This window comes from Sander lucioperca, chromosome 18, assembly GCF_008315115.2.
Source record: "Sander lucioperca isolate FBNREF2018 chromosome 18, SLUC_FBN_1.2, whole genome shotgun sequence".
NCBI lineage: Eukaryota > Metazoa > Chordata > Actinopteri > Perciformes > Percidae > Sander > Sander lucioperca.
Window position 1 is genome coordinate 25,505,596 of NC_050190.1, and position 26,621 is coordinate 25,532,216.

The 26,621-nt window shown below is 40.7% G+C and overlaps 3 protein-coding genes across 7 annotated transcripts in view; all 3 read left to right on the top strand.

The window, feature by feature from the left end:
* The window catches only part of actn1 (actinin, alpha 1), a 69,234-nt gene extending 55,895 nt beyond the window's left edge, over nucleotides 1–13,339 (top strand). For 2 of the 5 annotated variants that reach the window (XM_031309839.2, XM_031309838.2), the window contains exons 12-22: nucleotides 246–396; nucleotides 1,517–1,625; nucleotides 2,058–2,198; nucleotides 3,001–3,183; nucleotides 4,396–4,530; nucleotides 5,661–5,840; nucleotides 6,457–6,603; nucleotides 9,764–9,844; nucleotides 10,177–10,242; nucleotides 10,583–10,741; nucleotides 12,798–13,339. In XM_031309839.2, coding sequence (XP_031165699.1) covers nucleotides 246–396; nucleotides 1,517–1,625; nucleotides 2,058–2,198; nucleotides 3,001–3,183; nucleotides 4,396–4,530; nucleotides 5,661–5,840; nucleotides 6,457–6,603; nucleotides 9,764–9,844; nucleotides 10,177–10,242; nucleotides 10,583–10,741; nucleotides 12,798–12,956 — 1,511 coding nt within the window. In that variant the 3' untranslated portion in view covers nucleotides 12,957–13,339. The remainder of the gene's footprint in view (nucleotides 1–245; nucleotides 397–1,516; nucleotides 1,626–2,057; nucleotides 2,199–3,000; nucleotides 3,184–4,395; nucleotides 4,531–5,660; nucleotides 5,841–6,456; nucleotides 6,604–9,763; nucleotides 9,845–10,176; nucleotides 10,243–10,582; nucleotides 10,742–12,797) is intronic. The other 3 variants (XM_031309842.2, XM_031309841.2, XM_031309840.2) reach the window with 2 other exon arrangements.
* Nucleotides 13,340–14,172: 833 nt separating this feature from the next.
* The window catches only part of slc8a3 (solute carrier family 8 member 3), a 175,023-nt gene continuing 162,574 nt past the window's right edge, over nucleotides 14,173–26,621 (top strand). Inside the window, exon 1 of the mRNA XM_035994866.1 lies at nucleotides 14,173–14,305. The gene's annotated coding sequence lies outside the window, so the exon portion shown is untranslated. The remainder of the gene's footprint in view (nucleotides 14,306–26,621) is intronic.
* Nucleotides 14,334–25,135, top strand: LOC116057446 (cytochrome c oxidase assembly protein COX16 homolog, mitochondrial). The gene is made up of 4 exons (XM_031309914.2): nucleotides 14,334–14,799; nucleotides 16,669–16,746; nucleotides 21,317–21,385; nucleotides 24,161–25,135. Exons 1-4 carry the CDS (start codon nucleotides 14,740–14,742, stop codon nucleotides 24,272–24,274), a joined length of 321 nt encoding a protein of 106 aa, XP_031165774.1. The 5' UTR covers nucleotides 14,334–14,739; the 3' UTR covers nucleotides 24,275–25,135.

Below are 26,621 nucleotides of genomic sequence, written 5' to 3' on the forward strand. Positions count from 1 at the left end.
AATGATTCTAAATGGCAAATTCTACGCGTACGAGAATACTTTGATTAGTTGGTGGAAGTAATTACACATGAATGAGCACATGTTTGTGAAAGAACAAAGGGGTTTTTGCTAAGAATCAACTCAAAAAATTACACAATGAGGGTTTAACAAGCACTCTAAACAGACAGATCTTATTGTCGATAGATTTGACATACATGTTTTTGTCTTCACTTTGCTGGTACATTCTCTGCGTCTCCCCCCTGCAGGTAAGGAGGACATGCTGCAGAAGCATGACTTTGAGACGGCCTCTCTGTCAGAGATCAAGGCCCTGCTGAAGAAACACGAGGCCTTCGAGAGCGATTTGGCGGCACATCAGGACCGCGTGGAGCAGATCGCTGCCATCGCACAGGAATTAAAGTGAGACACGATAAACGGGAGCAAAAAGATTGTGCTGCTACCTTCTATTGATCAATAAAGGATAAAATAGAGTAGGATAGGTTGAGGGGTGCAATGTCAGTGCGTCTGTTCTTCCATGGTTGCATTGATCATGTCGCTGTCGCCATGTGTATCATTGTTTTAGTTGATCTCAAATGGTTTTTCAGTCGTATATTATTTTCATCATAAACATCAAAAGTCACTCTCTGGAGCTCTGGTTCAGTTAATTTGCAGATGTGAATGATGAAGCAGTGAACAAGTGAACAGAAATGAAGAAACCCAAACCTACCTGTAACTAGTAACTGAAAGAAAGCCTTCTAGGGAAATAGAAATGTTTCCCACCATAAACAAAGACACAGCCGGATCATGAAGTCATTAAAGTGCATCTAAGAAAGATGATGGTGAAAAGCAGCTTAACCCTTAGAGAGTCTTACATGATCCTGTTCCATTCGATCTAAAATAAAAACCATAACAGCTAGAGTAATTATTCTTTTTGCAGCAGAAAGCTATGGTGTCTGTCTTCCGCCGCGTTACAATTATATGCTCGTGATGATGTCACTACGTTATGTGACGTCTGGTGCAAAACCGTGTGACATCATTCTATTGCCGATGAAACTATTAAAACCTTTACACTCTGCTCATAAAAAAATGAGCATATCTCAAAAACATTTTTTTTTTTTACAGAGTTCAAACAAGTTCTGGAGTGTTAAGAAATATTGTGTTCATGTTTCTACATTTAGAAATCTTTTGGACCAATGTTTTGTGTCTTTGTTTAGTCAAATTTGATGAAAACACATATCCGATTTTATGTTTCTGTTATTTATGACACAATTTCAATACTTCAATTAATTATTATGGTTTATTCACTTACATAACCTTTCAGCTTAGGTTGTACTGATTTTAGGGCTATGATGCATTTGAGGATGTCTACATTGGTATTTTTTTGCTTATTGCGATGAAAATACCAATGTTGGCACTGGCGGACCATTTCTATTGCAGAGTTCATAGGGTTAAGGAAAAGAAAGTGTAAATGGAAGCTGCGGTGATGCAGGTGGCGCTAATGCTAAGCTACCTCTTGTTCCCCGGTGTGTTTGTGCTCCAGTGAGCTGGACTACTACGACTCCCCCAGTGTGAACGCTCGCTGCCAGCGGATCTGTGACCAGTGGGACGCACTGGGAGCTCTGACCCAGAAACGCAGCGAGGCTCTGCAGGTGAGACCAATTTAGAAAGAGACTTGGGGGGGGGGAGGGGGGGTAAACGAGTTACTGGAGAGTTTCTAACTTCTAAAATCACTTTTTTAGTTTCCTCTTTCCTTTTTAGTGCTGGTTAGAGCAGAAATAATGACACATTTAGAGATGAAAGTGTTCTCGCTCGCAGCGACAGGCTTGTGAGGAAATTTGATTTTCAGGATTCCCGCTGGCCTTGAAGATCCTTTTAAGTTTGGAGATTTGAGATTTTTTTTTTTTATTTGTGAAAATACAGCATGACCTACCCCCCAAATCCATCAGTATATGCCCCAGTTCTCTGGAAGATGATATGAATAAAACGAAGCTTCACAACAGGACTTTGAAGGGCATTTAAAAAGGCCTGTGATTGGGTGTGTTAACCTTGTTTTTTTTTGGGTTTTTTTTAATGCTCAACAGAGAACTGAGAAGCTGCTTGAAACCATTGACCAACTGTACCTCGAGTTTGCCAAAAGAGCGGCTCCGTTCAACAACTGGATGGAGGGCGCCATGGAGGATCTGCAGGACACCTTTATCGTCCACACCATCGAAGAAATCCAGGTGAGCACAGAGAGGACCAGACGTCATTCACCATCGCATCATTAAAAGCAGTAACGTGTAGAATGTGAACAGTTGTAGGGTTATGAACAGAAGAATGAGATTTTACTCAATTTTGGGTTATTTGCTTTGAATGGCTTTGGACAGAGCCAGGCTAGCTGGTTGTCCCTGTTTATGCTAAGCTAACCTGACCAGTTTGTTACATTTACCGGACAGATATGAGAGTGGTATCAATCTTCTTCTTCAACTCTCGACAAGAAAGCACAAAAACGTCAAACTGTTTTAAAGTCAAATGTTGGGAAGCATAGGAATCACATGGATTACTAACTTGTATGTTACTAGTCGCATTATAAGTATGAAACCAAGGGAAAATACTGTAGGTGTACAGTATCAATACATGCATGTAGTAAGAACTGTAAATATAAAACGTGTATATGTCATAAATGTGTGACCGTTGCATGTACAACACATGGAATAACTAAGAACATGTACAGTAAATGTATCAATAGCGCCTAACTGAAGACTAACATTTCCAGAACCAAGCTATAACATTTAGTGAAATATTATCTGTGCACAGACAGTATCACTACTGTATATTAATGTGTTTTTGGTGTATTTTATCCTGGGATTTGAACACTGTGAAATCATACCGTTGTCCTTCTGATTTTTAAATAAATACTATAGTTTGAAGACAGGGGAAGTACATTTCTCCTATAGTTGTGTAAAAAAAAAAAAAAGAAAAAAAAAGAAGCCTTTTAATGTTGCTTTAGATTTTCATTGTCTGTGTTTGTGTGTTTTGTCTTAGGGATTGAGCACAGCCCACGAGCAGTTCAAAGCCACGCTGCCAGAGGCGGACAAGGAGCGTCAGGCCATCCTGGGCATCCACAACGAGATTGCCAAGATCGTGCAGACCTATCATGTGAATATGGCTGGCACCAACCCCTACACCACCATCAACCCACAGGAGATCAACGCCAAATGGGACAAGGTAATACAAATCAATCACGAGCAAGGAAATACACACATGGTTTTTACTCTATATGTATCCAAGGAAGATCTAATCCTGCAGTTCCATGTCTGCACAGTACCGACAGTCCTTTGGTTTGTTGTACACAGACACACCAGTGGGATTGATTTTCTCATCTAACTCTCAGCAAGAAAATGAATAAACACATTTCTTTACTCTTTAGTATATTTAAAGTGCTCATATTATGGTATTTTCAGGTACATAATTGTATTTAGAGGTTATATCAGCATAGGTTTACATGGTTTAAGTATCAAAAAACACCATATTTTTGTTGTACTGCACATTGCTGCAGCTCCTCTTTTCACCCTGTGTGTTGAGCTCTCTGTTTTAGCTACAGAGTGAGACATCTCACTTCTGTTCTATCTTTGTTGGGAGTCGCACATGCGCAGTAGCTAGGTAAGGACTACTAGCCAGTCAGAAGCAGAGTATAAGGGCGTGCTACGCTAGCAGCTAGGCGAGCATTATATCATGTTACAAAGTGACCACATTTGTCTCTGAAGTAAAGGCTGGACTACAATAGAGCTGTTTGGAGCAGTTTGTGAACAGTGTTTTCTGTTGGAGATGGTAAGTCCCTTTGGGGTGGACTTTGGGCTTTTTCACTTTGTAAACCTATAACATGCACACAAAAGATATATAACACAATAAAGGAAAGGGGAAAAGCCAAAAAGCATAATATGAGCACTTTAACTTATATTCCATACCCTCTTTAAGATGTTGCAGCCTTTATATTTAACTAAAAAAACTAAATTCGACAAGTTTTGCTTTTGATATTTTTGGCCCAGCTAGCGTTTTCTAAAAGGAGGTCGTCTCTGTCATGAGTTTATTTATTTTAGGTTTATTTATCAAGGACAATGCACACTAATAACTATAATACATGAATACATTTTGAATATGTCAGAGTTCAAGCCCCTCTGTGCACTCTGGTCGATGTGGGCTCTAACAATTACATAAAATGAGCCTGGCTGTTACACTGCTCCCTGTTACTGCCAGCCCAAAGGTAGATACTGGGGGGGAGAATTTCAGTTTATGTTTAAGAGGCCTTCATCATTATGGAAAATGGCAAAAGTAGAAACAAAATACAATGTTTTCTGTCCATTCTAAGGTTCATTCTCCCGTCTTCATTAGCATCACATTAATGTGAATAATCACATTTGCCTCTCCTGCCTGCTGTAGGTCCGGCAGCTGGTGCCGCAGCGCGACCAGGCTCTGATCGAGGAACACGCCCGGCAGCAGAACAACGAGCGTCTGCGCCGACAGTTTGCCAACCAGGCCAACGTCATCGGGCCCTGGATCCAGAACAAGATGGAGGTCAGCGCAAACAAACGGCGACATTCAAAATGACCATGTTACGAGGTTACGGCGAGGTGGCGATTGCAGCCTCTCTGTAGTTTCAGTGCATTTTTATGTTTTTAGTCTTAAACTTTGCAAAGAAACTCCGGCACACTGTCTAACTTGCAAAAATAAATGTAATAGCTGGCATTCTCAGTATGTAACATAATTTGCCTGAGGAAGGTCTAGTACAGAAACGTTGCCAGCTATTACATTTATTTTTGTTAGACACAAGTTGGACAGTGTGCGGGAGTTTCCTTGCAACTTTTGAGCTACTCGTCCCTCTTCCGACGCACCTGCCTCACGTTATAGATGTGCAAAGTATTTTTCTGTTTTAGTCTTAGGCTTACCAGTCAAAGTTTAAAATAAGAAGACTCCATTTTAATGTTTATCTCATGTGGTCACTGATGTGTCCAGGAAATTATATTAAGCTATGTAAAAACAGGCTGTTAATCATTATAGTGGGGTATATAAGGTCTCTGTAAATTATATCAAATATCGTGATATGAGACTAGTTATCGTCTTAGATTTTGGATATCGTAACATGGCTTACTGTTAGTGCTGTCTTTTCCTGGTTTTAAAGGCTGCATTACGGTAGAGTGAAAACTTGCCAGAAAGTTTTAGCTGTTCTATTATTTGCCTTTACCCACTTTGTCATTGTATAAACATCTTTGATGATTATTTATCTGAAATCTCATTGTGTAAATATTTTGTGAAAGCACCAACAGTCAACCCTATAATATGGTTGTAATATCAACATCGAGGTATTTGGTCAAAAATATCGTGCCATCTGATTTTCTCCATATCGCCGAGCCCTAGTCTAGACCTACTCTATCTGTAAAGTGTCCTGAGATTTGACACTATAAATAAAGTTGAATTGAATTGAATACCTACATTAGATATGATAAGAATGTGTCTGTATGACAGTGTAGTGTAAGGGTAACTGAAAAATGCCAGGCAAAAATGGTGTTTTTGGGGGGATTATTTGTGTATATTCTTTTCATGTCCTCCACTATGCAATGACTCATTCTGTGTGTGTGTGTGTGTGTGTGTGTGTGTGTGTGTGTGTGTGTGTGTGTGTGTCTGTGTCTGTGTCTGTGTGTGTGTAGGAGATCGGCCGCATCTCAATCGAGATGCACGGCACCCTGGAGGACCAGCTGACACACCTCCGCCAGTACGAGAAGAGCATCGTCAACTACAAGCCAAAGATCGACCAGCTGGAGGGAGACCACCAGCTCATTCAGGAAGCTCTCATCTTTGACAACAAGCACACCAACTACACCATGGAGGTAAAAACCCTGCAGCCAGGCTTTTTAATCACCAAACATAACAGAGAAAAGACTGGGATTGTTGTTAGTCTTGTTGACATAATCATCTGGCTGGACACTGCAAATACTTTTCATGCGTGGTTAAATGTTGCATTAGTGTCAGATGGTTGTGGTTTGCCACAGAGAACAAAGCAAAGGGTGGCAGGATGTTGAGACAACCACAGGAAAGAGTTTAATACGGAACCTTCCTGACGTAGCAGTTTACCATCCAGGCTCCAGTGTACTTAACTTTTTTGTGGAAGTGCTGGAAAACTATAAACCCCCGCCTGCCTGCCTGCCATGAATTATTTTTACTGGCCAGTAATTCAGATTCATCTTGTTATTGAAGCTCTGCACATCAACTGACCCATTTTCAAAGCTATTATGTAGGTCTGTATTGTGCTGATGCAGTCAAATCCCAGTTATCTGATCCTCCATGCAGGTTAAATTAAACATTACTTTTTTTTCAAACCACTGTTTAACCCAAGGCTAAAGCCCAGCTAAAACCAATGCCTCTGAGACTCTTTTACTCTCCGTCTCTCTTCCTTTAACTTCCTCTCTCTCTATCTCTCTCTCTTTCTCTCTCTGCCCCCTGCAGCACATCCGCGTGGGCTGGGAGCAGCTACTCACCACCATCGCCCGCACCATCAACGAAATCGAGAACCAGGTCTTGACGCGGGACGCCAAGGGCATCAGCCAGGAGCAGCTGAACGAGTACCGCGCTTCCTTCAACCACTTCGACAGGGTCAGTACTCAAACTAAGTCCCGGTGGCGAGGAGAGGCGCTGTAGGTGCTACGCAGCTCATTTACATTATAGTGAGAAATAGGAAACAAAAAAGGTTTCATGTTATTGAAGGAATAGTTCGACATTTGGGAAACACTAGTGCAGTGCCCGTTTGGAGCCTGTTCGGAACGTTCCCAGTATGTGTTTTTTTCTTTTTCTTTTTGCACTGCTAAAATCATGATTTTATAAACGCGACATCATCTGAAAAAATCCCCTAAGACATAAGACAACAGCTGTGCTGTGAGTTCGGCTGTATTTACTTTAAAAATAAAAATTATCCCGCAGAGAGAAGGTTAGAAGCGATAGAATGTCTTTTTTACTTTTCCTCCTGCACAGCGCACAGATCCTATCTGCAGAACTACACGACACGCCCGCTACAGGACGCGGCCGTCACTGAGAGAGAGAGAGAGAGGGAGAGGTGTGTTACAGCCGCAAGAGAGAAAGACCTCGCTCTCTCCAGGCACAATACTGGCGTCTCTCTTCTACAGAAAGTCGCTAGATTTGTTGCTAGTTGCTTTTTTGATCCCGCCCCTGCTGCTGTACAGAGGCTCGTAGGCTCTCCATTGGTAGCAGAGCCTTGCACTGCAATCAGCCGTCTAGGGATGTAGCAACTCCCCGACCCCGCTGCTGCTGTACTGCGCATGCGGGAGACACACACACACAAAAAAAAAATGCACACACAGAGATTCATTGATTTATAGTTAGATGTTTATTCACTTTCTTGCCGAGAGAGTTAATGAGAAGATCCATGCCCTCTTCTCATCTAACTTTCAGCAAAAAAGTAAATAAGTGTATTTCCTAAAGTGTCAACCGTCTGCTTTAAAGATTAATGTAATAACTTCTGGCATGTGGAGTCACAGGTTTGTCTTTTATATATTTAGACCGCATCAACAAGGCAAAGAAGTTGAGGTGAGAATATGTAATTTCTGGGTCTGCCTGAAGTGTGGCTAACGGCAAACCTTTACTGACCCTTTAAGCAGAAAAGATTTAGTGTGCCGTGTGTGTGTGTGTGTGTGTGTGTGTGTGTGTGTGTGTGTGTGTGTGTGTGTGTGTAATGCATCAGGCTGTGCATTGACCCTAACCGCTTGGTTGCAAAGAGACTTACAGTTCTGTCACACATCATTTGTCTTTAAAAGCTCGGGGGCTTTGAGGCATATGAAGGAAAATGTCAGCCAGACTCAGCCTCATGAAACAGCTGAAATCTTTTATTGTGACATAAAAGAATGTCGGCATTAAATAAGACAATAAATACAGAGCATGTAGAATGGAAATGGAGAATCAATTTCATTTCTATGAAACTGGCTTTCTTCCCCCTCAGCCACCCCTCCTACCTCCAGAACCTAGTGTTTACACTGGGACCCCCTGTGTCAGAAACAGCACCAATTATGGATGAGTTTTTATTTAGCTCCCCCCCCTCCTCCTCCTTCCTCCTCCACACCCCAGCTCTCCTGCTGACTCCGCCATTACCTCATGCATTTTTCCAGAGCTGGCCATTTGTTAATCAATACCTGAGGTTGAGGAAGCCGACTGTGAACCTGAACTTGGGCTTTTGTTTCATATTTCATCAGGAATGCCGATTTTAGCTTTTTTTTTTTTTTAGAAGGATAGGATATGTGTTACATTAGTGCAAATTGAAAATCTTTGAATATCTTGTTGACCAAAAAAAAAGCAATTTGAAGATGTCAGTTGGATCTACAGTATGGAATTGGGATGGGCGTTTATCATTAGTCATCATATCACCATTTCATAAACTTACTTAATTAGTTTAATAATCTAAAGAAACTAAACAACACATTAATCCACAGTGAAAATAATCTTTAGTAGAGCTGAAAAGATGAGTTGCTTAATCGATAGAAGCTTAATGCGAGCTGTTCTAAAACTCCACTAGTCATTTTAAAAATGACCAGCCTTTTAAATGACTGGTTTCAGCTTCTCAAGTGTAAATTATTTCCGCTTTTCTTAGTCCTGTATGGTATTAAACTGAATATATTTGGGTTTGGACTGTTGATCAGACAAAATGAGACATTTTAAGACGAACACTTGAGCTTGATTTATACTTCTGCGTTAAATCTACGCCGTGGCTACGTACGTAGGTACGTGGAGACACGGACCTACGCCGGATCCTACGCCGTAGCCTGACGCGCACCTCTGTAACGACACGTCGCTCGGCCGTGGCTTGGTAGCGTTGCATTTCCCCCGACTCATTTCCTGGTTCTCCTTCTCCATAAACAACATGAAATCAAGGAGAGGGTTAACTTCTCCTGCTAAAGATTTCCCACCGTGGTCAGAAAGAACAGGGGAGACACTTTGTTTCTCTCACTATGCCTCTAGAGTCGGTAATCGCTCCGAAGCTAATCACTTCACTCTCTCACTTTGTCCCTTGCTCTATCACGCACTCCCCACACACACACATGCCGGCTCGACGCACACACCAACGCACAAGTATAAACTTCAGGCCACTTACGTAGGCTACGGTGAAAGCTCCGCGAGCCTCCGCAGAACCATAAATCACGCTTTAGGCTCTGGGAGCTTGTGATGAACATTTGTTTTGCTATTGGCTGACATCTAACAGGCCAAACAACCAAAAACTAAATAGAGAAAATAATCAGCAGATTAATCGATAATGAAAAAAAATCGTTAGTCGCAGCCCAAAGTATGTGTATCTACGTTTACGTCATATGAGTATATGGGAAAATGAATGTGATTGTATGAAGTGTTTAATGAAGCATTTTGCATTGATGATGCTCTTCTAAGAAGAGCCTATTTTGTGATGTAAAGTACCATGTGCCATGGTCGATATGAATAACCCCACCGCAGGGCCCTGTAGTCTGCCTGCACTGCACATTAACGCCTCTGAATGCCTCGCCCAGCAGTGTGTTCACCTGCCACATCCTAATCAATATGCACTGTGTTCTCTGTTCTTTATCTCGTGCATGCCCCCCCCTTCTCCCCCCCCCCCTCACTTCCTTTTACCCCCTGTGCATGGTGCACTCCCTCCACCCCCCCAACACCACCTCACCTACCTCCCCTTCCCACCCCATTCACCCGTTCACCGTCACTGACCCCGCTGTATGTGTTGCTGCATGGCCTCGCCTGGCACTGGCCCCCCCCCACACCCCAGGACCACTCGGGCACTCTGGGCGCGGAGGAGTTCAAGGCCTGCCTGATCAGCCTGGGCTTCGATATCGCCAACGATGCACAGGTACTTACTCGTAGCCACACCTCTGCTGTAAGAGGTTTAACTGGTTTCTTTTTCTTTTTTTCCTTTTGTACTTCCCCCCCCCCTTGTACCTCTATCCTTTCCCTTATTCTCCCTCTATTCCCACCTTTTACTGCTCATCCCTCCGGTCTAAATTTCCTTTGTGATTTCCACAAACCTTGCAACGTCCACATTGTGGCTTGTTGTGGCTTTCCTCCTTAATTCGTCTCTTTGTTCATCCTTTACTCTTCCAACGATTTCCCTCCGCTATCCCTGCCACTCTGCATCTTTCTCCTTCTCCTCCTGGTTTCGTTTGTCCATCACGGACCTTGTAGAAGAGATCAGGAATCATGGACGCCGAAGACTTCAAAACCTGCCTTATCTCCGTTGGTTACAACCTGGTAAAGCCACGAGCACTCTTTAAGTATGAATGTTTGTTTGCGTGTAATTAATGAGACCAGTCGGAAGTGGTAATGGATAGATGTAACCTTCATTTTATGTATTATTATTATTGTTTCAGATTTAAAAAGATGGTTTATTGTCCATACTGCTTTATTTAATGAATGTATTAGAATGCATGGTGATGCAAATTCAACAGTACCTCGACTTAATTCAAAAACAAGGAACAAGTTATATCTCTTGAGTGCAGAATACCTGCCCTTTGTTGTGCGTTTTTGTGTGTTGCCGTGGGGACTGTCACCATGGCGACTGAGTCTCACAGTTCCTCTCTGTTGCCACCAGGGGGAGAACGAGTTCTCCCGCATCATGAGCATAGTGGATCCCAACCGGATGGGCATCGTCACCTTCCAGGCCTTCATCGACTTCATGTCCCGCGAGACGGCCGACACGGACACCGCCGACCAAGTCATGGCCTCCTTCAAAGTCCTGGCAGGGGATAAGGTACGGCCTTGTTGTTGTCTATATCCCAGCCTCTATCAAGCTGCTGAACTTCAACAGTAAATCTTAGCACATCAGAGCAAAGTGCAATAAATACACCAGCACTTTTTGCACTTTGCACTTTAATTACTACAGTCACTTTTTAAGATTGGTATTGTCTGTACAGTCATGTGTCCTTCCTTCATGTCCTAAGATGCTTTGTTGATCTTATGGTGTTTTTATGTTGATTTTAGAATGGTTTTTCTGTTACATGTTTGTATTGTTAAGCAACAGACTGTAGCACTATGCCCAAGACAGATTTCCACTCAGGGACAATAAAGTGTATTCTATTCTATTCTCTATAATGACACAGAGTAGAAATTCCCATTGTGGATTAAGCTCCAGATGAATGTTTAATACACGTTCAGGGTAGCAGAAAAGAGACACAGACATGAAGAAGCACAAATAAAAATGCGGAAAAATACTAAGCAGCACATTTAAAGCTTTTGACATTAACAATGAATCAAATACTTTTTTTATGTGAAAGCATCACCCAGCTCGTTGTTTTGGTTTTCTGTTGTGGTTCACTCTCATAAGTGTCGTTTTGGGCGTGAAACGCAGCTGTTTCAGTGGATAACCACTCTAATAAAACCAGTGTACACTACCTGTCCATCACCAAACAGCAGACAGACAAAGTCACCGACTAGCTGGTGAACATAGTGGAGCATTTAGCAGCTAAAGAGCCAGATATTTCCCTCAGGAGTTGTTGGAGGCCAAAACCGATCTGAAAAGAGAGTGAATATTACACTTAACATTCATCAGGTGGCCAGAAACACGACTGTAAATGAATGCTAATGTTTGCCATATCAACCTAAATGTGATTATACTGTATGTTGTGTCTTTAACATCTTGTTTCCACTGTCTCCAAGTGGCCAAAAAATCACTAAATGCAGGTTTTGAGATGTCTTTAAGGAGCCTGTTTAATTCTATTCACAACCACGGAATTTCAAAGCCAGAAAACTCTTCAGCTGCCAAATTATTCATTAAGTCCCTGATATCCTACAAAAATGTATTTCTAACCACTAAAGGACAGAAATAAGAACAAAGACATCTCATTGGACTTCTTTTCCATGTTACCTTGACTTTTGTCTGCCGACTGCAGAGAAAAATATCTAAGTCTCTTTGGCTTGCCAGATGTTTGACTCATTTGTTCCAGCTCTCATCGTTTGTACAATGGGCTTGACCGTTAAATGAGATGAAAGTGGCAGTAAGCGCCATTGCTCTGCAGATATGCAACTCTTTCACATTACAGGGGATTTTTAGTTAAATGACAAAAGAAAAAAACGTTTTAAAACGAAACACTTTTTTTATTTGTCACATACAATTTGACAGTACAACGTAGTGAAATTGAATTACCGCATTTAACCCATCCTAAGTATTAGTAGCAGTGGACAGCTAAACATACAGCATGCGGGGAGCAACTTAGGGTTCAGTGCCTTGCTCAGGGACACTGACATGTGGCCGGAGATTGATCCACCAATCTGGTGGTTGAGTGGCGACCCCTCTATCTCCCTGCCACAAGCCACCCTACATACGTATACATTTTCAAATATTAAAACAAATCTAAATCCAGACACCTGCTCTTTATAATAATGAAAGATGGCGGCACGCTTAGACGCAGCAGCCGAGTGCTCCCTGAAACTCTGTGTATGGATGCAGCTTGTATGCATGTATACAGGGTTAAGTGAGTCCAAAGTCACTTACAGCCAAGAAGAACTATGCTTGTTCATATATGTTATTGACTGGGATGACTCTGCACTAGTGCATTAACATACATACATAGTGTATGTATTTGTGTATTTATTACTTTAAGTACTTTTTATATTCAGGTACGGCACAGCAAATTTCGTTGTACACAAGCTTGTGCAATGACAATAAAGTATATTCTATTCTATTAAGCTCATTTCATTTCCCCAATGTCTCACCATCTGCTCCTTCTGAATATATAGAATGTATTGATAGCATCCAGCCGCTTCTCTAACATTAAAAAAATGTAATTTAATTTTCTCCTCCTCGACAGAATTACATTTTAGCTGATGAGCTGCGCCGGGAGCTGCCTCCAGACCAGGCGGAGTACTGCATGGCCCGCATGGCCCCCTACACGGGCCCCGACGCCGTGCCCGGAGCCCTCGACTACATGTCCTTCTCTACGGCTCTGTACGGAGAGAGCGACCTCTGAACACTCTGTCAGTCGTCCTGACTCGGGACCACCAGCCTACCCGCTCTGATTACCGCCACGTCCTCCGTCTGCTCCCTTTCACCAAACTCCTGTCCTACTACGCTCATTTTTTGTATGTCTCTGGCCTTATCTTTTTTGTCATTATCCTCTGTCTCCTCCTTCCTCCCACCTCTCCATCCTCATCACTGCTCCCTCACATTCTGTCTCCGTTGTATTTGCTTCCCACGCAATGCAGCAGCTCTCCAGGTTTACAAAGAGGGAGAGAGAAAAAATGTTTTTCTGTTTTTATTTTGTTATTGTTTTTCTTCATAAAATGAATAAAGTTAACATATTTTATTATACTGAACAAAAAAAGGTATTTTTCTTCACCTGATTGAAAATAACAGACAAAAATTGTAATAAAGAAAAATTGCTATACTTTCTCTTCTTATTCTGTTTGCTACAGTGATCACTTATGTTTTTAATGGATTTACTTTGACAGTTGGTGCATTTAGCTGACTCTGAAAATCAAATGCCTATATCCTAAACTGTATGTATATATACATATCCCTATGTCCCTGGAGAAGCAGGTAACAACAGGACCCACACTCATTGAAATGATAATGGTGGCCTACTCCCACAAAACGTTAGTGATTACCTGCATCAAGAGAAGATGGAATTGAGGAAACTGGAGAGGATATGGTAGCGCTGTGTTGTACCTATGTCCACTGTTAAAACCAGTTTTAACCTAGCTTCTGAGTGAAATCTGTGGGGACATTTTCTTCAGTTCAGCACTTTGTTCTGTTAGGAGTTTAAGATTATCATTATGGTAAATCAGGATTATGCATGTGTTAAGACACCAGTGTTTTTGCATGTTTTTTTACTCTTTGGAATGTGGTTAACTGTCCCACAGAAAAAACTACACTTTAACTTTGGGCCCCTCAACAAAATAGGGTCTCAAGACTTGAGACAGGTGTTGACTTAAGGCCTACATCATTTCAGTGTATTTCATTTAGTGGTGCATACAGAATCCAGACAAATGTATAATTAAGTTACAACAAAGTAATTGCCACATAGTGAACCTGGAGAATCAGAGTCTTTGACACAACTGCCATACAACCAAAGAATTTCTAATAAGGGAGACGTGCTTTGATACAACCCAGAAGAGGAAGAGGAAGGGTATTTGGCGCCATGAGGCCCAAAGGCTGGTAGTCACCATAGAGGGTCAAAGAAAGGTAGTCACGCATTGGTTCCTCCCAAAAAGCTACTGTTGTATCACCTGCCCACACATGCTGCATCCACCTCGGTGGAAACACCTTGAATGGGTCAACAGACAGGAGTGAGAACTGAAACTAACTGCTGCAAAGATGGTAGGAAAACATAAAAAAATGTTCTATGTCGTGTGAAATGGGCAGCAGTTGTGTAAAGTGTAACATTATGCGCTCGTTTGTAAAATACACCAATGTAGAAGGTTGAAGGTGCGAATGTGTTTGAGAGACTGCAAGAAACGAGGACAAGGCACGACGAACGAACCGAATTAAATATCACAAGGAGTACTCGGCGAGAACGGGAGGAGTTTTGATATTTAACAAACACATTTAATAAAAATAATACTTATTTCCCATCGCCATCCCTGAGACCGACACAGACAGGAACCTTCGATCGCGTCTTCACAATTCTACACACAATTTAGTGCGACGGACCCATTCAGGAAGCGTGTCCCGGCTGTATATATACAGTCAATGGCTGTGACCTGCTCGGTGTTTTCATCAGTAAAATGGACTTGTAGCTGGAGAGAAGAGACATGTTTACCTTTAAGGCTTTGCAGAAAAACAAGACGGTCAAATATGGAGTCCCTATGCTTGTAAGTAACTTTTATTTTACGTATTTACATATTTGATAAGCCTGTTAGGTAACACTTTAGCTAGCAAGTTATCAGTGTCATGATACACAACGCTGCTGTCAAACGTCGAAGCGAGTTATTTTCAGTTAACCGTTAATAATACAGTCTAATTATATCGTCCATAAAGTTGTATCTTTTTCTTTTTAAATCCGTGTTTCAAAGCACGATTTAACGCGAGCTAGCATTCCTGTTCCTCTAGCAAATGAACATGGTCTTGTTGGAGTCATAAGAGCGTGTGCTAAAGGGTAAAAGAGTGAGGTTATCCATATGGATGGGGTTTAAATCAGTGTATTCATTACACTCAGTTGGCAGTTTATTAAATACTTTTTTGCACGTCCACGATTCGATGCATCGATTATTTGATTCATTTCAACACCTCTACTAATGCTGTTTAAACCTACTTTCAGATTGGTAAACAACAGCTACACTTTCAGATTTGTATAAACTTTTATTTTATTTTTATTTCTTTTATTTTTTTTATGAAAACTTGTTTTCCCAACCAGACCACATCAGACAGATCTAGATAAAAAAATAAATTAAAAAAAATTACAATATTTGGACTTGTCAAATTTGGACAACCTTACCCATTAAGACTCCTGAGACATTTTTTTTTTTTAAATTCAACAAAGAAAGAAATTCATTTCCAACGTGTGACCGTCTGATTACGGTCTGGGTGTGAAAAAAGAGCAGTGAAGTCACCGCTTTTGTGTTTTCTCAAATAGATTAAAGATTTCACAAATCTGAAACGGTGTTTTAAAACAGCTCCTGGAGTCAACTTGTAAAACCTGGACGTGATAAAGAAGTTGAGTGTATAAAGGTTTTGAGCTAGACCTGGCCTATTAACGTCAGGATGAAGAAAATTCAGTGAAATCATCTAAAAAGAGATTTAACAAATCCGAAAGTGGGTTTTAAGCAGCATTGAGGCTTTAACTAGGAACACCATTTTATAACAAGAAGTGAGGCAAAAATCGGCGCATCTGTAGCTCAATATTGTCATTTAAAGATGCAGTAGGTAATATTTTTAAGGTAATATGACTTTATGTCATATTTACTGAAACTGACCCTATGCTCCAGTAGAACTACATTAGGCAGGTCATTTAAAAAAAACAAATCCAGCTCCTCTGGCTCCACCTACAGCCTGTAGTGAGATTTGCAAAAATCCACAGCTCCCTGTTCAGAACCTCCAATCAGGGCCAGGGGCTGCGTGTCAGTCACTGCTCATGCACACGCATTCATTCTCCCTTGTGGGGGGAGGGGCTTAGGAGAGCGTTTGGGCTTTAGCAGAAAGGGGGGAGGGACTGAGAAGTTGTCGATGTTGAAATTCTTTGGCTTAGTCCTGGATCTTCACAATCCTACCTACAGCACCTTTAAGTTTCCCTTAACTGCCAAATCGGAAGCAGCTTACTTCAGTGTTGTCAGCCCTGAGACAAACCCTATGTCCATGAAGGTTATAATGTTGAGTTTCTTGAAAGTTTTTTTTAAAGAGATGTTATTTTCAGCTCTGTGGTCATTTACAAGGCTCCACAGTCATTTGTGTTGTACTGGGTATTTTAGGGGGGTGGGGTTGCACTGACCAGTTTTGAGGATCATTTTTTTCTTTTAGATTTTTTTTTTATTTTTTTTTTTACAAATGCTAAAACGACAACTAATTAGTCAAAGTTTTCATGATTAACTGGGCACTAGTGTTACTGCCATGTCATGTCCACATTATTCAGAAGTAACTTGAACTTTGTTGAAGCAAATGCTCTGCAATGCCCCAACATCACTAACCAAAGTATTTAGGATTAAATTAACTATATACAACATATGTACTCTCACTGTTTTTTTCAGTTGCTCGTAGTCGGAGGTTCCTTTGGCCTGCGAGAGTTTACACAAATTCGCTATGATGCACAGAGGATCAGAAAAAAGGTTTGTTGGGTTACATTTTTTTTCTCCCTTTGTTTTTATTGAACATTGAAGAACTTACAAACGCAAGCATACAATGTCTTGTAGAGGATGTACATTCAGTCAAAATACACACAAGGGAATATAATATTCAACCTTGAAGAAGACAAGGAAACAAATAAGTAATCGAAATAAAAAGACTATGGGGGATTGATGTACAAATGTAATGAAATATCTGAGAATTAAACTAAAATGCCAAGCACATAAAAGACCAAATTCAGAACAATTAGAAAAATCTACACGTACTGTATCTGTTTTGCAATCCTACTGGACTGCATCTTTCTCAGTGAATAGAAAAACAACTCATCTATACAAATCATTTATAAACCAGTTGACGGAGGGTCCACTCACTACAGTGAACATTAGGGGTGCACGATTCAGAAAATGTCACGATTCGATTCAAAATCGATTTTCGATTCAAAAACGATTCTCAATTAAAAAACCTATTCACAGTATGTAAATGTAGTTACTTTTCCCATGTGATTGCAGTAGACATACAATTTATTAATACAATTTAAAAGAAAAGAAACAACAAATTACATGTAGTTTGATATTACTTTATGTCTTCATACAAAAATAAAAACTTTTAGTATAAAACTGTTAAATAAAAAGAGCTTTTCGTTCAGAGTTGGGTGGGAGTTTGGAGCATTGAAAGAGTGCGTTGGTTGACTGGCATGTTAAGTACTTTAGGTTGTTGTTCGTCCACGTCTTTAATGTTAATCTCTGGGTGATGGCGTACCATGCGAGTTCTCAAGTTTGTGGTGTTTCCAAAATACTTAACTTTCGCTTTGCAAAGGCTGCATATAGCATGATTCCTATCAAGTTCCGTCTTCCCCTCGAGGTTATAAAAGCCGAAATGTGCCCAAACTCACCTTCAATGAGGATGGAGCAGGTTGAATAATTCTTTCTGTGAGGTTTGCCATTGTTTGTGCCGACAAAACCATAGACTGTATATAAGAATGGACCAACAGATCCCGTTGCTCTGGACGGAGACCAGTGAAGGCCTTTAGAAGCACTTTTCCGGTGAGCGCGGAGTGTTACTGCGCAGCCTCCAACTGAGGGAAACAACGTAAATGTGACGTGAGCAACCTGTCTGAAAGTTGGAAGTCTTCTGGTAGCTGTGCCAAGAGAAATCTCAATCATTCCCAATCTAGCAGAGACGGAGAGCGTAGGTATATGTAAGGAGATAACATGGATACAGGCTAATTATTGCTAACTAAAATGCTAGTTAACATTAGTAATTACACTTAAACAGCTAATGTAAGTCCAAACTGCCTGCGAGCTTCTCCTGTACTATACGGTAATTCCTCTACTATGCGACAGTAAGTCTCGTGGTTATGACACAATCATTAGCCTATTTTTACAAAAACGTATACTACGGAGCCATAACATGAGGTACAAGGTAATGGAGCCTTTTATACATTGTTGTGTTTCTTTAGAAATAAACAATGGACAAATAAAGTCTTTAAACTCTTCAGATGTAAAGTTATTCGCTGTCAAAGTGACGTCAAAATGAATGGCAGTCAATGGAATGCTAACGGGGGGGTGATCGCTTTGTAGCATCAAAATGGCGCCATAGGAGATTCGAGCTCTGAAGCGACGCTTACCCCCTTGGACAAAACTACTTCTGCTGCACTCGTTCTTCTTTTGATGATAACAAGAGTGCCCAGGCGTCAGTGTGAATTCGACACAGCACCATCTATGGGAATGGCGAGCTAAACTCATTTCAGGACAATAGTATACACGGCATTACAAAATGAAGAAAAAAAAAAACCGCCCTACTAGTGAAGATGCATCTTACTTTAGCCTACACATATTTGATGGAGAGTTGCTTATGATAAACGTGCCAGTAGATTAAGCTCCTCACATTTCCTCCATCACAAGAAACCAGTGGAAAGAACCACCTCCCACTGTCTCTGTACTGCCTGTGTGCAATAACTCCTCCCAGTGGTTAGACACTTAATTGCACATGAGGATCATGGTTTTTATCTGAAGAGGGCAGTGTAAAAATAGCCAACATATAGAGATGTTTGGGGCTGTCTGCCAGGACTGCTGGGATCTCCCAGTGCAGTGTGGTTGATTGAGGCTTATTTATTAATAGAATTAGATACGATTTGTCTATCCATCATTACAGACACTGCAGGCATACAGCACAGCACTGACAGTCTTTTCTAACGCATTTAGTGAGTCAATACAAGAGAACAAGCTCTAATAATTCATTAAATGACAGACACGATTCATTAGAGTGACAGAAAGACCAGCCCTTTTATTAGAAGCTATCACAGTGTGATGAGCTGGCTGCGAGGGGCCGTGGCTCTTTTGTGCTATTTTGCTTTGACAAACGGCGATGTGGGTGGGAGCCAGATGGTGGGGGCATCTTTTCTTATTACCGTCCATGTGAAGCGGCACTGGACTGTGGATGACGACGGTGGAGGGAGGCGTCGTGCCCCCTGGCAGCGTGCATGGGCAGCTTCCCCCAACACGACTCGCTCTGTTCTGACAGGGCCTGCGGCACACTGTGTGTGGGTGTTTGGGTGTGGGTGTGTGTGAAAATGCACATGCCTAAAACCACTCTTGCGGTTCTTACTCAGAGCTGTCATTAGCCGATTCCATTATTCTGTTCTTACAGATATTTGCCCACTTAAATCATCAAAACCGCTGTGAGGGTTAAGCCACTGTATGATCCAATTAGTATTTTCCATTCAACTATGTTATTTAGCCTGCAGAAGAGATGAACTTCAAGGCCTTTTGTCTTTCCTGTCCAGGATTTGTGCGTGTTTTCTTCACCCCTGATGCTCCCAGTTAGATTTTGAGGTCCAGGCTTGTGGCAGACAGTTGGAGAAAAGCTAATAACACCTCCATATTAGGTGTCCTACTAATTACTCGGGCTATTTTAATTTTTTGGTCTGAAGGCTGCAAAATATTCAATATATTTTATTTGCTGTAGTAATGTAGGTCTAATTAAAAATCAATCATGGAATTTTGAAAGGCATCAGTCACCGGAGTAACCGCGGCGTTATTGCTGTGAAATATTAGAACTCATTAAAAGTAATGATTCAGAATGGGATTCATTTCAGTCCTATTCTCGGGCAAAATCAATTTGAATTGCAAAACCCAGATAGCTCCATTGGACTCAACTCTCTCTCCCAAAACCTCTGACACATAATCTTTTGCCTTTTTTACTAAACCTGGTGATGTTGATGCCAAATCAAGCGGAATAAATTAGAGAGTAAAAATGGGTTACATTTTAGACCTCTCTAGGTTTGGAGAGGCTGGACTTTGTGTCAGAGAGAAGGTTCTCCGTGCTTATCTCTTCCACACACGGTTACGGGCCGCCTGAAAACCACTTCACCTCTAATGCAGATGTCATCGTTTTAAAGCCATGATACACGAAGAAGAGGAGGGGGAGATGCTGCTGTCGGTACACGATCCGCGCTGCCTGCACCATCCGTTCTGCGCATGCGCAGTTGTACGAGGATTTACGACACTGCACGATCTGTTCCACGTTTCCAGTCGTAGTTGTAGCGGTCTGCCGTTAGCCTCCACCGGGAAGCTAACGTTTGTTTAGCTAACAGCTAATTCGGCTAACCGCTAGCTGATTGTAGCTGTCTGCCGTTAGCCTCCACAGGCTAGCTAACTTTAGTTTAGCTAACCGCTAATTCGGCTAACCGCTAGCCGAGACAGCATGTAATAACTTTAAAAGACCCTCAAAATAAAACCTGAAAATAACCGTTAAAATATATAACGGCTGTTACGTCAGTTCTACTTTACTTGTGCTCATTTAAAATACAATCACAATTGTCTTTATTGTTATTGCTGTAAAGTCTTAATTTAGCTGTAGTAGCCTGCTTTTCCCATTGTTAAGTTTGAGTTAACGTTATTTTAGACTGAATCAAGCTGTCAGCTAGCGGTTAGCCGAATTAGCTGTTCGCTAAACTAACGTTAGCTTCCCGGTGGAGGCTAGCGTGGAACAGATCGTGCAGTGTCGTATCCTCGGTAAAACAGGATTATCATCAGCCCATGTGCGAACATCAGGCGCATGACGGATCATGCAGGCAGCACAGATCGTGTACCGACAGCTGCTTCGGTTGAACGTTGCAACCATACTAGGGCTTCACAATATATTGTTTTTTCTATCGTCCTCACGATATCAACTGGCGCTATACACACTGCGAAAGGCTGCGACACATCGCGAGAGACACTTTTTGATTTTCTGCGTTAGTCGAAAGAAAATATCAGTAGAAAACTGAACTGTATAATGCAACTGTCGTTGTTTTTTAGTGGTGCCTTTTTTTTAATATTCAATTCAATGTTCAATTCAATAAAATGTTGGAAATGATTTTCTTTCATTTGTTTTAAATTCAACAAGCAATTTGTTGTATTTTAGCATAATACTGACAGCAGCAGAAATGCAGAACTGAGTCACTGAGTCTTTTGTCACTCTTAAATTCTCTTCAGCAACAGTAATGACTTTTTTTACCCCCAATTTTGATACCCACCTCTCTCTCTCTCTCTCTCTCTCTCTCTCTCTCAGCTGGATCCATCACTGGAGGCCAAAGTAAATGTCCAGAAGCAGTCAGCCATGCTGGAGGAGGAGTATGAGGTAAGGAGACACAGGCTGGGCACCCAATCAAGTGTTCATTTGTTTAGGTTATTAGTAATATAATATAAGTCATATAGTGTGGCCCAGATGTCCCTCTGTTTTTAATTCCCAGTTTTTTTTTCATACTAACAAAAACAGTCGATACAAATGTAATGTTTAGATTTGAAGACGAGATACAGATTATCAGCATTATGGATACTACACTAGTCCATATTGTCATTTTGATAAAATTGCGATCAATTGTGCAGCCCTAATGAATGTTGCTCATAGGCAGTTGACAATTGATTATTGGCAACCTCAGTTTAAGGAACATTGGTTCTTATATTGCCAAACAACCACACTGTAGGGCGGAGTGAAAAGCCATTCGTCATTGAGATTGTTTAAATATGGGGAAAACTGCACATAGTCTCTCCCTGGAGGCAGGTGGCTGTGAATGTGGGATTCTGGCTTTCAGAAAGTTCCAGAAGTCAGACTCGGGCCTCCTAATCCGACGTCGGAAAGACGTTTGGGGAGGGGAGCTTACCGAAGCTATTCTCCAATCCGACAAGCTGTTCTGAAGAAGCATACCGGCAGCTTAGTTCTTGCCTCCTCTCACCTGCATGACATACCAGATGGTTATAATTTTCCACAAGTACATGAGGTAAACTGAGAAAAAAAAAATCTTTGAAGACTTTGAAATATTGTCTTGTGTTCATGCAAGAACACTAGTTCATATTTTTAGACTTGAAATAATCCGGTACAGTTTTCAGTAGGGCTGGACAATAAATAGATATTATATCAATATCGTGATATGAGACCAGATATCTTCTTAGTAGAGATGCACCGATAGACCGGCTGGTGACCGGAATTGGCCGATTTTCACGTGATTGGCCGTGATCGGCCATGACCGGCGACCGGCTGGTCAGTCTGACATATGCCGATTTTATGCCGGTCAAATGCTGTTAAATAAATAACATTGTAAAGGCTACCATACACAATGCATAGGGATTATATATAGGCTAGCAAATAATAACAATAAACCCACTATTAATTACATTATCTTAATGCAGCGTAACTACTGTAGCATGTAAATAATGCACATAAAATACAAACGTGAGCAAGGGCGTTCAACAATCGCCATTATATCGAATCAACAGCCACGTGCAACCTAGCTAGCAGGTGAAGAACACAAACAACAAAATCACCAGCTAACAATGAACTGACAATATAAGTTATACGACTTACAGTTCTCAACTGGCTAGTTATCCTCCGGACAGCAACTCCAGTCTCTTTTTCCTTCTCTCCCTTTTCTGCCGTGTGCCCGCGCTATTCTCCGACATGCACTCTAACAATCACAGAAGTTTAGTTTGCTAAATATATCACTTTTTTATTTTTTGTTGGATATTGGATGTGAAAAGAAGGAAATGGTTCTTCCGTAACATTGCACTTTAGATGTTTGTGAATTTCGCACACCAGGAGTAATTTATATAGTTCTATTTTATAGTGATCGATTATCTGTTCAAAAAATGTTCTATGTAAAATGTTCTATTAAAGAAAAGATAGAAAATAAATATTTGTATGCTGTAAAGAATGAAGAAAAAATGAAATCGGAATCAGCTAAAATCGGTATCGGCAAGTCAAACTCAATAAAAAAATTGGAAATCGGAATCGGCCTAGAAAATTGTAATTGGTGCATCTCTACTTCTTAGATTTTGGATATCGTAGTATCGTTATATGGCATAAGTGTTGTCTTTTCTTGGTTTGAAAGACTGCATTTAGGGCTGGGTATCATTCAAAAAATGTCGGTACTGAAACCAATACTGTGACTTTGATACCGGTTCCTAAACGATACTTTTTTCGATGTCAATTTTATAAAACAAAAATAAATTACAGTGTTACGGCACAAATCTTTGTATTTATTTTCCAGCTCCTGCTACGTGAGCCCCGTCTCTGTGTGTAACGGAGAGTTTTTCCTGCGTGTCTCTACGACGTGTAACATTAGACAGCCAATCAGCAGCATTATTAGATCTTGGTAGACGCCTGCTGCATGCTTATTGGCTCACTGACGCTGATGAGATTTACTCCTTGGGTATTGAATGAAGGGGCATTTTTCGATACTCAAGACTTTGGTTGGTGCCTAAAAAGTCGGTTCCCAGCTCTAGCTGCATTACAGTAAAGCGACGTGATTTTTTTTTTTTAACTTGCCAGACTGTTCTAGCTGTTCTATTATCTGCCTTTAACCACTTAGCTGCATCGATAATTGGCCGGGCCATAATCGATTATTTCTGTTACAATTTAATGTAGGCCTAACAACCTTTCTGTTTACATATTCTGTTATGTTTTGCACATTCAGGAAGTGCCATGTGCTCAGTGCTGTAGTTTTATGTATCCTATTGATTTAGTATTAGAGCACAGCAGAATGTTGTTTTTGAAGCTTGAAAAGCTATGAATTAAATATCCTATATGGCTTTAATAGAAAAATGTATTTGACGCATCGTGATGCATCGAGATATCGAATCACTGACATGATAATCGAGTCGGGAGATCAGTGAAGATTCACACTTCTAATATCCACATTATTGATGATTATTTATCTAAAATCTCATTGTGAAAATATTTTGTGAAAGCACCAATAGTCAACCCTACAATATGGTTGTAAAATCAACATTGAGGTATTGTGATTTTCTCCCAGCCCTAGTTTTCAGAGTTGAGTCTACATGTATGTCTGGTCAAATGGTGAATTCCTGAAGTATTAAACCTTGTCTCCTGTTGTTGTTGTTTTTCTCCCTTCTGCAGAAGTTGAAGGAGGTGAATTTGGAGGAGTGGAAGAACATCCGCGGTCCTCGTCCCTGGGAGGACTCCAGGGAGTACCAGGAGCAGCAGCGCGCCAGGCAGAATAAAAAAGACTGAGGCTCAGCGGGCTGCACACACACTGCAGCAGGGCGGACCAGACGGGAATGGGCCGAGTCTGGGGCAAAGGCACCGCTAAGACTAGGGGTGTAAATCCCAAGTTTTATCTCAGTACGATATTCTATTGATTTTTTTGGACACCAATACAATACAATATTTACTGATATCTTAAAGTCTGTCACGATACGATTTTGATTGAATTCAGGGGCCTGCGATCGATACGAGACATGATCATATGCCTATTTTACACAGTAAAATATTTTACACAGTAAAATATGATTTGTCAGTTTTTATGGCTCTTCCAGGCATTTAAATTACAAACAAACTATTCTTTTTAATATAAAGAATAAAGATGAAGTGGGATTCGAAAATAAAGGGGCATCTTACATACGCTATGTGACTGTACTTTCACTTTGCATCGATAATATTGGATCGTGGCATATTGAAATGATATAACGATCCAGATCTCTATCGTTACACCCCTACCTGAGACCCAAGCAACCCAGGCGCTGCAGCCTCAGGGCATGGACTCGACTTCTGTGGTCTTGGTTTGTGTTGGACTTTAAACTTTTTGCTTATTGTTTGTAACAAGTTGTAGTCTCTTCTGGTTGTAACACTTTCAGGACTACAGGCGGTAAGGTAAAGCAGTGTGCATCGGTTCTTATTGTTTTCTACACAGAAGTATAAAGCAGTCAGCTGTCGGTGTGTTATTCTCCACTCTGATCAGGAGCTTGTCATAAACAACCAGTAGGTGGCACATCTGTGTGCTGCTGCACCTTACCTTACACAAAGCAAGGTAGGAAAAATATATAGCAATGTATGATTCCCATGTCTCAATAAATTATTTTCTATTGATCCAAATGGTTACTTTTGACTTTCATTTAGTCTTTGACAAAAGCTCGTAGGCGTGGTGAGTCTTTGTTTACAACAGTATAGCATTGATTTACCAGTTGAAAGTATAAAAGAATAAATAACACAACGGTCCAGCCTTTTCCTCAGGCTTTATAGGTCTCGACAGTAATCTGTTTCTCTGACAGTTATTACTTTGCAATGCGGTGGATTTATTACCTTTTTATAATGGAAATAGTATTAGCTTTTTTTTTTTTGTTTGTTCTACAAACCGAAAGAACATGATTTTTTTGCGCCAAGTCTTCAGATTGTACATATGAGTAATGTTTGGCTGACTGACAGATAATATATATGTGCCTTACCTCATTCAGTTGTGAAATAGGATGTAATGAATATTCTTCAGGTGGAGAGGTCGGTATGAAAATGTCCTGGGATACATTTTCTGTAATCACATTTTTTTCAGCTCATGATTTTGAGTCAGTAATAACCAGTGTTCCTCAGGCTCGAGAATGTACGGGACAAAAACGGCTCACGTGAGGATTATTTTTTTCTCATGCACAGGTTGTACGGATGGAAATCTTCCTGCTTTGTCGTTGCTTGTTTTGAGTGTCAGGCTGTGCAGCAATTGCCTCTAATCCGGCGAACAGATTAATCAAGTCATTTGTCACATGATTGACAGATCAGATCAAGCCTTTTTTTGTTGGGCTGTGAATGCTTCTGTTTCTGAAGAAGCCTCTCTATATTTAGAGCATGTCACATGTTGGTGCATCTGTAATCTTAGAGGTCAATCACACACTTATTGTGGATGCTCCACAGGCCTGCCCCTGGGCTGTTTGTGATTGCGAACTGTGGGAAAGGAGAAATATTGAGTTTGATAGTTGATAAGCCAATCTGAACTGTACTTAGGAGGATGTGGCTTCTACTGTATGGTTAGCTGCAATGGTGGAAGAAGTGTCGGACTTTGGAATCCGTCTGGATAATACACAAAACACTCACAGGGACTATTTCTTTGGTAGAAAGTAGTCGACAACGTGTATGTCTTTTTTTAATAATTTGACAATTTATAATTTATGCCAGTTTTTCCAGTTATGGTATGTAAAATGATCTTATTTGGCTACGCTTTTAACTATATATTTCATTTCCTCCTTAAGGTCTTTAAATACCAGTGGTGGAAGAAGTGTTCCGATTATTTACTTTAGCAAAAGTACTAATACCACACTGTAAAAAATACCATGTTACAAGTAAAAGCCCTGCATTGAAAATGTACTTAAAGTATTAAAAGTAAAAGTCCTCAATGCAGAAAAATCCTCACATTTTATAAACTGGAAACCATCTGTCAATCAAGTGTTTAATGGTTAATCATTCCAGCTGGACTTGAAGAAAAACATAATTTTTTTTTTTATAAACTACATGTTTTTTTGTGTGCAAAAATCTTAATTTGTAAAGTAACTAGTAACTAAAGCTGTCAGATGAATGTAGTGGAGTAAAAAGTACAATA